Here is a 14,118-nt window from a genome sequence, read left to right on the forward strand (position 1 = left end):
ATTAACTTGTCACAATTGCCCTATTTACTGATCACAAATTACTCAATTTACTGATCATAGATTTCACTCTTCTCCCTTACCTTACCCCACCCCACTCACCACTGTTGGCACAACCCAATTCGTTGCCGTTGTGATCTCCATCGCCTCAAACACACAACCACCACGACATCCAATGAACCACCATCACTGCCTACACCCTAACCCTCCTTTTTCTCTCCATTCTTCACCTGCTTTTTCCTTGCACCCATTGGCGAACCCACATTAGGTCCTAGTGGGTCACGTGACCTCCGGCTTTAGAGGATTATTCATTTTTTTATTTTTTATTATTATTATTTTTTGGGTTTAATAGACTCCAAAATCACGAAAAAAAGAAGAGAATCTTTCCATTACCAAACAACAATTGAATTGATTGTTTTCATTGGTAAATATGTTTTATTGATAGAGGGATTATTTTTTTCACTTGAATTGATTATTTTAATTGGTTGTTTGTATCAGGTATAAAAAAGTACTACAAACACAAGTCTTCGTTTAAAGTATTGACAATGATATAATTATGAAACATTAAAACGCGTAAAGAAGAAATTGAATTTATTATTTTTAGTAACTTTTTTATAAATTTTATTGTGTCCCACTAGTACCAAAAATCTATGTCCACCACTGCTTGCACCGCCACTGCACAAGCACATGACAGCCAGTTGTTTTCTTCTCACAACGTCCCACTTCCATCACCACTGTTGACCCCAAAAAGTGTTGCCAACAGATGCCGGACCCACCTGCGCACACATGAGCGAATGTCCTACACGCTAAGACACGTAGATGGTCTAGAACAAACGAATCAGGGGCGTGGGAGTAGCTCAACGACACGGGACGAGAACGTTCAGAATCCGGCAGGATGTTCTTAATCCGATTGTATAGTAATTACCAATCCTCGTTTGTAAATGTATATCTAAATATGTATGAACTCGTTTATGTTGCAAGATAATAAGAGAGGGTTGAGTAAAGTATGGTTTCTTGTATTGATTCTTGCATTACCCTTCAATGTTATACAAGAGAAGTATTTATAGTGTTACACGTGAAATGACAGCCCTTAGATGAGGTGGCACGTGGCCTCATTTCCTTAATTCAAACATCCAATCCTAGGCATCATCCTTGACTTGCTAGCTTGTTGTGCATTTATTACTTGTGCAGAACCCCCATGCTAGTGATAAAACTTGACATATGTACTCATGATAAACGTTCCATCAATCATTCAAACAAGATCTTTATGTAGAAGATCTCTTGTGAGAGGTGATCACGGAAGATATTCCTTCATGGTTCGGAGGCTTATGCCGCTCATGTAGTACTTCCACTTCAGGGCTTCGGCCGTAGCCTTGGTATATTGGCCTCGGCATGTGGGGTTCGCTACTTTCCTAGGTCTCGATATATGGGCCTCTCATGAAGAGCCTCGACCATACATACCACCTCGGCTGGAGTGTCACATGGCTCGGATTGAGTGGGCCGTAGGCTCAAATAGGTTGGCCAAGTATGACAACACGTAACAAAAGTCCCCCAAGTCAAAGTATAGTCATTTATGTAATGCGTGAACTTTAATGAAGTAATGCTAGTGGATTGGGTAAAAATTGAAAGAATTCTTGAACCCAAATAATATCGTCCCCCAAGCTGATGGCTGGATGTTGAAGAAAAAGTCGAGGTGGTAGGGAAATTGAACCTGCGAGGCTTGATGGCTGAATGTTGAAGAAGAAGTCGAGGTGGTAGGGAAATCGAACCTGTGAGGCTTGATGGCTGAATGTTGAATATGAAGCCGAGGTGGTAGGAAAATCAAACCTGGCTTTACTTTATTAAAGTCCACGCATTACATAAATGACTATACTTGGACTTGGGGGACTATTGTTATGTGTTGTCATACTTGGCCAACCTACTTGGGCCTATGACCCACTCAATTCGAGCCATGTGGCACTCCAGCCGAGGTGGTATGTATGGCCGAGGCCCTTCATGCGAGGTCCATATATCGAGACCTAGGAAAGTAGCAAACCCCACATGCCGAGTCCCATATACCGAGGCTATAGCTGAAGCCCTGAAGTGGAAGTACTACATGAGCGGCATAAGCCTCCGTACCATGAAGGAACGTCTTCCATGATCACCTCTCCCAAGAGATCTTCTACATAAAAAATTTGTTTGAATAATTGATAGAACGTTTATCATGAGTACATATGTTAAGTCTTATCACTAGTATGGAGGTTCTGCACAAGCAATAAATGCACAGCAAGCTAGTAAGTCAAGGATGATGCCTAGGATTGGATGTTTGAATTAAGGAGATGAGGTCAAGGGCCACCTCATCTAAGGGCTGCCATTTCACATGTAACACTATAAATACTTCCCTTGTATAACATTGAAGGGTAATGCAAGAATCAATACAAGAAACCATACTTCACTTAACCCTATCATATTATCTTGCAATACAAACGAGTTCATACATATTTAGATATATATTTACAAACGTCGATTGGTAATTGCTGTACAATTGGATTAAGAACATCCCGCCGGATTCCGAACGTTCTCGTCCCGTGTCGTTGAGCTACTCCCACGCCCCTGATTCGTTCATTCTAGACCATCCATGTGTCTTAGCGTGTAGGACATTTGCTTACGTGTGCGCGAGTGGATCCTGTATCTGTTGGCAACACTTTTTGGGTTGATATGGGCTGGGGTAAGTTGAGTACGGTTGATTTTTGAAAGAATAATTTTTTATCTAATTATTGAAATGAAAAATTAAAAAATATGTGTGTGGAATTTCCTCTCTTTTAAACGTGAGAGATAGGGAAAATTTCATAATTAAAAGGTTAAGTATCATTAATTTCAAAATTAAGAGTAATGTTTCAAATTTCAAAAATCATATATTTATTAAAATTTATTTATGATTCAATTAATTAATTAATTAATTATATATTTTATTAATTAAATATATTAAAGTCACAAATCTATATAATTTGGTCATAAATTAAAAATTTAGTTAGTCACATATTATCTTTCAGTCACAAGTCATGATTTTTATGTACAAATTATTTCACAACCATAATTCAAAAATTTTATAGATTACATTTTGTTCATTGTTCACAAATTAAAAATTTATACGTCATAATTTATCTATCGATTATAAATTATAATAAGTTACAAGTCGTTATACACTAACAAATTATCAATCAAAATTAACAATTTTTTAGATTACAATTTATCTTTTTCATTGGTCACATATTATTTGTTGGTTACAAATTAACTAATTTAATAGTCACAATCAACCAAATAATTTGTGACCACCACCACCAACAAGTTCCAACACCACCGCCCAAAACACAAGATCGCAGGCACAACATTCGATACCCAACACACCAATAAAATCGTCGCCCAACCACCAACAAAATCACTGCCACCACTATAACCAACAAACCATTGCCACCAATAAGATTCAAGAAAATCGTGGCACATAAAACTGACAAATTAGATTCGAAACAGAAATAAGATCCAAGAAAATTTCTTCCCAAAAGTACCAATAGATCAAATTCGAAAAAGAGATATAACAGAGGAGAGGAAAGGAAGAGAGGCGTTATTGGATTAGAGATGGGTGATGGGGTCACAACGGCGACATCGCTTCACCCCGACGGCTTCAAGTGGTTTCACTCTGACGCTCTCAAATCGGTTGGCGACGGAAAGAGGGGTGAGAGAACCAGATCTCCCATGACCGATAGATACAATTGGAGCAGGTAAATACAGATATAAGAGAGAAGAAGAGAGGGAGGAGAGCAATGCATTGAATTAGAGAGGGTGACGGGTCGACACGACGACACCGCATCACTCCAATAGCTTCGAGTGGTTTAACTTTGATGATCTCAGATCGATTGACAACAAAGAAAAAGGGTGAGGTGAGAATAGATAGAGAGAAGTTAGGTAGAAATAATTTAAGGTTTGAAATTAGGCAGGTAAATTAGTTAATTGACAAAATATCTGAATTTTGAAATAGTAAACTTAACCTTTAATTTATGAAATTGAATCTATAAAGGTACGTTTAATTGTCAATATTTTTCACGAAAATTATCATTCTTTTCACTAAAATTCCTACATTTATGCTGTTTGATTGATTTTTTATGGAAAATATTTTTCAACTTTTGTCATTTAACTATATTTTCCTTGAAAATAAGCAAAAAATTTCATATAGGAGAGTAAATTTTTATTTTCCAAGCAATTCTCTCTCTTTCTCTATCATCTACCTTCTCTTTTTCTTATCTATCCATTAATAAAAAATGGACAACTATAATATTTTTTAGGTAAAAAATTAAATCATTCAAACACATTTAATCGATAATTTTCGTACAAATAAATTCTAGACAATTTAATTGCTCCGAGTTTATTTTATTTCCATTTAAATTTCATACTTACAATCAAGCACGCTCTAAATACTTTAGAGTGTTTTTTATTACATTTACTTTTCATGAAAAATATTAGTTTTCACCCAAATTCCTATTTTGGAGTTTTTGATTGCGATTTTTTTCATTGAAAATATGTCTATTTTTCTTTATTTTAAGGGAAATTTTTTTTGGGAGGAAGTATGTTTTTGTTTTCCAAAAAACAAGGAAAACATTTATTTTGTTAAGTGATGTTTTTCATGTCAATCAAACACAATCTTAATTCCTCTAATTTCCACTGAGGGATAGCTCTAATATTGACAAAATGGTCAATATGTGTATACCCACTGTCGCACGGGCCAGTAGGTGGGCCATGTCGAATCAGTTTACATGTATAGAGGAAAATTTTATAGAAGTGTTACAGATTACACACAATAGTGGAGTATGTGATTTATTTTATGCAATAAAATATTTATTTGGGGCCTACCCCAATGTGAGGTCCCTATAGAATTTTTGAGAATTTATTCCCTACACAGGGAATAATAGGGTAATGCCCATTGCCAGGCCCGTGCCTGCAATGAATTAGTCCAGTCCATTATAACGCACATAAAGGAGATCCAAATCTCCTCAATGCGGCCCATGAGAGCCCGTTACATTGACTACATTATTACGGCCTAGTGGCACAAGTAATCATTGTTTAATCCCATTCATAGAATTATATAGTCCAACGTTAATCATTCATAATAATGCTTAAATTATGCTTTCAAGCCGTTAATTTAGCAACTATAAAAAGCAAAGCTACAAACTAATATTATATTAAACGATGATTATTTAAGTACAATGAATTTGGTTAGTAGTCAATTAATGGTTTTGTCTTCCCTTTTCCTTTTGCTGGAATGACTCAGACCATGGGCCCATAACATATGATATTAGTTTATAATTTTTAGAACCATGTCAAGGTGGAAGTTGGGGGGTTCAGTCCCGTCGTTCCCATCAAATTCAATAAATACATCAATTAATCTCCTTTTTTGTGAAAGATGTATGGATGCAGAATTATAGAAGCTTTTCTTTAAGTTCAAACAATTTCATCGAATTGAAGGATGATTGTCTTGTTTCCACTTTTTTAGTCATTCTTCATGCTATTTTAAGTATTGAATTTTTCGTTTAAGGGTGAAATTTTCCAGCTTGTGTGTTGTATTGTTTCTATGCTTTTATTCGAAAGTTGGGACCAAAAATATCCCAACTTTTACCTATGGTCTCAAACTAATTTTTGTGCAATTTGAGTCTTCAGTGTTTCATATTTGTAACACTTGAAAAATATTTTATTTCTTCATCTTTTTGTTTGTTACAATTTTATCCTTGGCTCGTAATCACTCTACATCGGCATTGAACGACTTCCATCAAATTCAAATTCAAATTCAAGTGAGAGAAAAATTAAATATTGAAAATCAAAATGCCAAAAAAGTTTATTTAGAATGTAAATGCTTGCTTATACAAAGATTGAAAATTTTCGATACCACCTTTATTTCTCTATTTCCGCTCTCCTATATACATGCATGTGTGTATATTATGGAATTAATTAAGATAGGGACCCAATATTTCACTTGAGTATTGAAAATTGTGTGCTACAAAGTGGTATCTCCACTTGGCACTAGTTCTCTTCATGAGTATTTCCTCTTTCACTCCATTCTTTGTGCTTATACTCCTAACAAGTGGTGTTGACTTTATGTTTAACTTTCTCTTTGACTTATAATGTGAATGCTATGGCATAGAATAATTAATTAGCTTTACTCAAAAGCATATATTGGTTCAATAATGATTCTTTGCTAGTTTCTATTTACCAAAGTTTAAAACCATAGACATAAGCAACCTTCTTATTGTCTCTATCTATAAAACATGAAACTTTATGAACAAGTTGAGATTGGCCCATTCGAAGCATGTGTTGTGCAACCATAATGACTTTCAAACTAAAGATGCATAAATTCTATCTAGATGAAGTCAAATAAGTATTGATTATGGGTAGAACTCTTATTAATACTGAAGTTACCTATAGTCACAACTAATTTTGCATAATATGTACTTTTATTGCAAGACACACAAATCTTGATCATTTTTATAGGTGGGATTATGATTAATACAAAAGTTAACCATAGTCGAAACTAATTTTCCATAAATATACTTTTATTGCTAAGAGAGAGGCTTGACGTCCAGGGCCACATGGGCCCTGCACGTCCATGGTGCCCCCTTATAGGTCCTTGTCTGTCCAGGGCACATGTGGCCTTGGACAAGGGACTTTCCCATGTTACTAAATAATAATATCATCTAAAAGTTTACATTGTCAGAAAATAATCAAATCTATATTCATCAGAAGTTTGACATATACACAATTTTGCTCGACAATGAGAATGGACCAACAATTTTTATCTTTTCAGTTTTCGTATTAAATCACATTGTCTAAAGTTTTAAATTGTTAAAAAGGTATTTAGTTTACCTCTACAACATATACATTCATGTGTCCTCTCTCTTCTCTCTAGTATGTGGTCGTGTTCGTATAAAAAAGTGAGATGATTTGTATGCTTGGTGTTGACGAGATAATTAAGCAATGAAGTTGTATCCTTTAATAATATCTGCACAATTAGGTTATATTCTATTACATGTAATTTTCTTGAAAGCACTCTTTACACATGCTGACAATTAGGATCACTTATTAACTAAGTAATATTTGTCTTTCTTTCACTTCAACTTTCACCTAATTAAAATATTTCTAAGATATTTTTATTTAAATTATCTTCTTGTTTGTTAATCTCACTCCCTAGGTCACTATCCATGCAATTTTAATTATGCCTTAAAAGAATAAATTGCTTTGTGGATAACTTAAAATCATCGTCGTCCGGGCTTCTGTCCCTAACCTCAAAAAGTAAAATTGGAATCTTGATTTAGATATTTTTGTTATCTTATTGTTATTTTTTAACTTTTTATTTAGGACAGTCGCTCAAGATCAATATTTATGCCATATGTATATTACCTACAAAATTTTTGTAAATACGACCTCAATCAAGAACTCGATCCCTTCCCTAATAATTGGGACGGTGATCGATTTCATTCTAACTGTTAAATTAGTATTAAGCCTCGTACATGGACAAGCTTTGTTTGTCTAATTAAATCTTATTCTTTAGCCTTTCCTCAATCTTGTATATTTTTAAGACAATATAACTCGCCCCACGTTGTTACACCAAAACGTGCTAATGTCAATTCATGAAGAATTATTAAAAAGTGTACTTGGGCAAAAGATACATCAATCAAGCCTGATCTTGAGGGTAATTTAAAGGATGGGAAAAGATAAAAGTGATTAAATAAATAGATAGACGAGGTAGAGGGTGCTTAAAGATGCCGTAATACTTCCAGTGAGATAATTGTACCATAATCTATGGAAAAATAAAACTTTTCTATAGTCATTTATTGCAATTTTGAGTAAATATATCAATATAAATTAGATTCTAATAGTTTTGTAATGTACTAAAAAATTGAGATCTAAATTGTAAGGTAAAAAAAATTAATGGTAAGTTGATAATGATATCACTGAAAAAAGACAACGCATATTTTCCAGTGCTCTAAAAAGTAATGTCTAGGCGCGTCTAGGCAGCGGGCGCAAAACGTCCCATCCCACCTCGCGCTTTTTCGTGCTTCTTTTTTGCGTCTAGTCAGGCTTTTCTCACACTTTTATGTTTTTTTACGCTTTTTTTAATTATTAATTTTTAGATTGATTTAAAAATTTTAAATATTAATAAAATAAGAAACATTTATTTATTTAATTTAATTTTTTTTTTATGCTTAGATTTGCCTACCTCGAAGATTGACCTCCACATCTCACCACGCTTTACGTTTTTAAGAATGTTGATATTTATAATCATCTCATAGAAAAATTTAATCTGTTAAATATAAATCATTTATATTCAATTAAATCTTATCTTCAACAAAATACATCATTACTTCTTTTTACCTCAACTTCTATAACTATTTTAAATGTATTCTTAACTTGACAGTCGTGAAAAAAGATTTAGCTCTAGTTTGGTGCAGATTAAGATCAATTTTTTAGTAGATTTTGCTAAAATTTAATGAAATATGTAGTTGAAAAGTAATTTATCATATGAAATATATGGTTAAAATTAATTATTAACTTTAACTTAAATTAAAATCTAGATTTTAATACCTCTAAACAGAGGGCCTTATAAATTCAAAATGCAAGATTAATATGTTGAAGAACAATTTTGTTTGATAAAAAAATTAAATAGAGCAAGACGATCGCAAGTTGTGATATATATATATATACACACACACACTCAAATGGCATTTTTAACTTATTAGACGAGCCATCTTACGAGCTAACTCATTCGAACCAAAGAAATCGCTATCAAAGAGAGGCGAGACGACAAATAACAAACCTTCAATTGGTGCGTTCAATAATATTAATAGAATCTTATAGCAGCCTGGGGCCTATTTAATGTTTGAATGTGATTTTTTTTTTTATTTAATATGTGCATAATTTTCAATGCTTATTGTGCAATCTGCCCTATTCATATAGTTTTTCTTAAATTACGTTCAGTGTAAGCATATTCTGTGCCGCCGACATTTATATATTCAATGAAAATTATTCAATATTTAAGGATGCATTTGATTTGCTATTTTTGAACTTTCAATTTTTAATTTTGTAAATTACAAAAAACATGTTTGTTCTGATATTGTAAATAATAATTAAAAGCTTGATTTTTTTTTTATAATTTTTATATTTTATTTTTTTAGAAATTCAGATTTTATATTTTCAAAATTTATATTTTTTAAAATTTTATTTGTTAGAATTTTATATTTTTAGTTTAAAAATTTTATTTAAACGCTTATTTTCCATTTTTTGAGCATTTTCATATTTTTCATTGAAAACACTCAAAACTTCAAAAATGCATTTTTAAGTTTTATAATATAAATTGAACATTGTTTACAAATATGAAAATTATGAACACGTATAAAAAAAAATTCTTAATCCACGTCATTATTTTTATTATTTCCTATATTTTGAACTCAATTTATTATTTATTTTTATTTTACTTTTATAGCGAGGAAAATATATTGTATGATTCACCAACTTAAAATATATATATTACTTGATAATATATTAATATAAAATTGTTCTATTTTATTGAATAATCAAATTTTACGAAATAAAATGTTATAAAACAATTTTTCAAAATTTCAAACCAAACGTGTTTTCTTGTTTTCTATTTTGAGAAATAATTTTTGAAAATGACAACCAAATGCGTTTTTAATAATCTTAAAAAGGACCCTCAAAACAGAAAATTGAAAATGAACTCTAAATTCATAATTGAAAATTGAAAATTGAAACACAAATCAAACGGGCCCTAAGTAGTTGCTAGTTGCATGAAAATTTCAATTATATTAATACTTATAAAGATTGATAACTTGTTTACACGAAGTGATGATGCCTTTGATGGTGGAGCAGACTCCTTGTAACAAGTAAAGAATATCGCTTATACATTCATTTTTTGTTAGCGGTGTGAGGCCACTTCATCTTTGGCTAATGTTTATCAATTATTTATAATCGATCAAATCATATTCTATCCAGATTTCACGATATTCATAAGTACTTTTAACTTATTCACTATTTATTTTTATATATTTATAGTTTAAACCGATTATAACAACTCCAAAACATGCCTGATTCTTTAACACTAGGATAGTCAAATCTTCTCGAACCCACCTATATCAAGTTTTTGGGGTATCTTGATATTCATGTCCGATCGCACCGATAAATTGTTTTCGACGAAATTAAAAAAGACGTGCGATAGAATTGTAACCATCGAATATGACTAATCGAAGTGTGTGCATATGTCTCGTGCACCATGGGGATGACTACAAGAGATAAGTTTCACATTGAACTGGGAAATGCATACATATGTTTCTTTCAAGTACGATCGAACTTTTTCAGATAAATTTGCAACGTAATCTCTCACATCCCCTTTATAAGGGTCAAATTGATCTTATTTTGAACATTAGAAGTCCATTACTATTCAATTTGAGTCGAGTCTAGTCAAGCAATCTCGGTTGAGATCCAGCCAAAAATTAGAACGGCACAATCCACTCAAATCAAGTCTCCTCAAATGCACTAGACTACACATTGTTCCCGCTAGCCATAGTTTGGCCTACATTTTAGTTCCGATATCATGTCACACAAACAACTTAATTAAATTTAATTACTATCTTGGAATAAATAAGAGAAAAAACAATTTATTTATTTATTAAAACATATTTATGTAGTTTCAAGCTTGTGGGTGCATGCTTGCATCACAAATGACTAATGCTTTCATAAGCAATCACCAAATAGAGAAATATAGTTCCTTAGCTTTGTGGTACTAGACAACTACTAAATACCTATCATAGCACAAAAAAGCCAAAAGGTCTACTCACCAAAAAGAAAGAAAATGCTCAAAGCCCCCCACCTCACCCAACCCAACCCCACCCACCCTAAATACATATTTTCTTTATGTGCAGTGCAATGCAGTGCATGTGGGTAGCTGTGCATGGATTTCTTATTTCTTGATTTTACGTTTCATTATGTGAAAATTGTTGGTAAAAGTTGCAAGTTAACTTAGGTTATCAAAAGATATATCATCCAAAGTACAAATTCCCTTAATTAATTCCATCGTAACAATATTGAATTAATTTTCTACGACATTTTTAGAAAACAATAACATTGGAAATATCTATAAAAAAAAGCTAGCTAGCCATCATCTTAATTAGATCCTAAAATTAAATTTTTGGATCTAATTTGGCAAACTAATTTCATCGAGATCATCCAGCGACAAGAAAACTTCATCCAAGCATGAAAGCTCCATCCCATCATCATTGTCATTGTCACCATTACTCTCGTACACTCGACACACCACCCATTTACTGTAATCCTACAAGAAAATATATAACTCGCAATTAAAATAAAATAAAATAAAATAATTCCATGTTAGCCACATTACTTCAATTATATAAATATGCACTTACTATTTTGGAATTTCTTCTTCTTGATGATCTACTAGTAGAAGAAGAGTCTGAAATGCTATATTCCTGCATTATCCAATTTGTTTTGGCATCTTCACCAATGTGAAATGCATAATATTTCTTCATCCCAACCTTTTGGTTAGAACTAGCGCTGTAAATTGGTTCATCAATCCCTATAGCTTGCCAATATCCGCTGCCAGTAATTCTACTCTGTGTTCTTCTGCTGTAAAAGTACCATTTGTTCCCTTCAGCCATTGCTTTACCTACATGACATATATACATTAGAAAAACAGATTTAAAAAAATAATATATCCATTATTCGCTATCAACATAAAGTTTTTAGATAAGCTCGTTCAACATGGTATAGGCTGATAGGGGCGGAGCCGCTGCACGGCCAATGAGACCATTGGGTTTGAAGAAAAATATAATCAATCAGATTTTTTGATTGAACGACACACAAACAAGAAAATAAAAGAAGAAATTAAGAGGGAAGGCTTGTATTGGAAAAATTACAATATTTTCAATATTCGAGTCTCATTGCTACCCCATTTATGAAAGATAGAAAAAGAATATGGCTGGTGAGTGAGGAGAATATAGAAGACTAAAATGAATAAGTGAACGCGAGATGAAAAATATTGGAATAAGAATTGGTTTTACCCTCTAAGTCCCATGGATCGTAGGGATGAAGATCAAGATCCGGAATGACATCAGGATGGCAAGGCAAGATTGCTGCTTTTCTGTGAAGGAAATGAACTACGAGTTCTTCATCAGTAGGATAGAATCGAAAACCCGGTGGGAGATTCACATTGTTATCCCCCATCAATGATCAACCTGTCAAAATGAAGAAGAAGTAAGAATATAAGTATTTATACTTAGGAATATATGAAGAAATGATAATACGACTGTACCGGTAGAGAATGATATATTTATAGGGATTAAAAAGAGGAGAGAGAAAAGGATTGACGTGAGAGAGAAGGGTGGGTTCGTGTTGATCACCAGCACCATCAAGATTCAAACATGCTCTTCTTTATTTGGTGTTTTTGGCATTTAAAAATGGTGGATCATGGAAGCTGCTCTAAACGGGAACGTTGGATACTTTTCAAGCAACGGATTTTCTTCATATAGGACGACGGTTCGGGGTGAGGTTGGGGTTAAGTATATAAATTATCCTATTGGACATTGTGTAAAGTGATTTCATTGTCACATAAACACCCATCAGATCATGGACGAATTCAAGATTGAAAATAAACTTTCAAGTTGGACTAATGTATAAAAATAAAAATTCTATACACAAAAAGAATATTTTTCACATGGCAAAAATAAAATGGGCTAGGAACTGGATCATGCTGTAGTATGGCCCAGTCACCCTATATCTGTCATTGACACCAATGATGTTGAATAACGTTACTTTAAGAGTATTTGTATACGCATATATTTTTAAAACTTGGAAATAGGGTTCTATACGTGTATTTGTTTGATGAGGGAACATGACTTTGCGGTCCCTAACTTATTTAGTTAGCCTTAAATCCTTAACATTACTGAACAACTTGTTATCAAAGACAGAATTGTACAAATTTTCATGAGATCTTCTATCAGGACTTATGTTTGTTGCATATCTTGATTTACTATTGCACAAATGTATTTGCTGCTGTAGTTTGAGCAGTGATGAGTGTCCCCTCTTTTCATACCTTTAATCCAATAAGTATTGATCGAGGATCAAGAATCATGGAATCATGTACATTTTGGAATCATTGCAATGGTACAACTGAGACATGCTTAAACTTGAATAATCTCCTTTGGTGTTCTAACATGAACTAATCCATTTCTACGTGACCCATTTCATTGGATGTTATGCGATTTTCTTAAACATGTCTTCGAACATTTTAGGCATTGCTTCAAGTTCGCAAATAAAACCTAAATTTATAAAGTTGGACATGTTAGTGTCACATAACAATTGAATAGAGACTCTGATATTGGAGACGGTTTTGCATTTATGTATGAAACGTTGGTAACCATCTTGATCTTTTTAAAGGTTGAATATCAATTTTGTAATTGTACAATTGGTTGAGGACCGATAATGCAATCTTCCCATTTGATGCTGGGTTATGACCTCACACTTCATGCTTATATCATCCACCTCGTGGCCCGTGCCATTGAATGTCATGGATGACTTTGAGTTTAGTTTGTGGACCGTAGGATCTAGGTGGAAGGACCCACGTAATGATAGTGCCCATAAATAAGAAAATTCATAATTAGATGAAATTAACTGGTCCGTATAATTAATAATTACATGCTTAGTTTTGCAATTTTTTAATCCTATAATTTTGTTTCATTAGTATTTTTTTTCCCTATACGAAGGTGTGGAGATTGACATCTGCCTGTTTATAAATTTAGAATCAATTAAATTTTGATATCAGTGTTGATTTTCTTGATTGAATGTTTATTCTTTTGTAATCAAGATTAATTTGGAATTTACACATTGTTTTCAACTTCATAGGATCCACTCATCTTGGATAATGAGTGGATTTACCACAATCTACATCAACCAATAGGAGATAATGTCTATCTCAAATTTTCAATTAAATGTATGTACACGTATATTTCAGATATACAAGTTCATATTTTAAATAATAACACTAGCAAAGTTGTAATTCCAAGCACG

General features: G+C 32.9%; 1 protein-coding gene across 2 annotated transcripts; it reads right to left on the minus strand.

Annotated features, from left to right (window-relative positions):
- Window positions 1–11,072: 11,072 nt before the first annotated feature.
- On the minus strand, window positions 11,073–12,549 carry LOC111411738 (NAC domain-containing protein 104). 2 transcript variants are annotated; one of them, XM_023042320.1, is made up of 4 exons: window positions 12,365–12,549; window positions 12,114–12,287; window positions 11,460–11,719; window positions 11,073–11,365 (listed from the first exon to the last, which is right to left on the minus strand). In XM_023042320.1, the coding sequence occupies exons 2-4, from the start codon at window positions 12,274–12,276 to the stop codon at window positions 11,228–11,230; spliced, it is 561 nt and encodes a 186-aa protein (XP_022898088.1). In that variant the 5' UTR covers window positions 12,277–12,287; window positions 12,365–12,549; the 3' UTR covers window positions 11,073–11,227. The 2 variants fall into 2 exon arrangements, with proteins under 2 accessions (XP_022898088.1, XP_022898087.1); XM_023042319.1 differs by lacking the exon at window positions 12,365–12,549 and having other exon boundaries at window positions 12,114–12,356.
- Window positions 12,550–14,118: the final 1,569 nt, after the last annotated feature.

Source organism: Olea europaea, chromosome 16, assembly GCF_002742605.1.
Source record: "Olea europaea var. sylvestris chromosome 16, O_europaea_v1, whole genome shotgun sequence".
In the NCBI taxonomy this organism is placed as follows: domain Eukaryota; kingdom Viridiplantae; phylum Streptophyta; class Magnoliopsida; order Lamiales; family Oleaceae; genus Olea; species Olea europaea.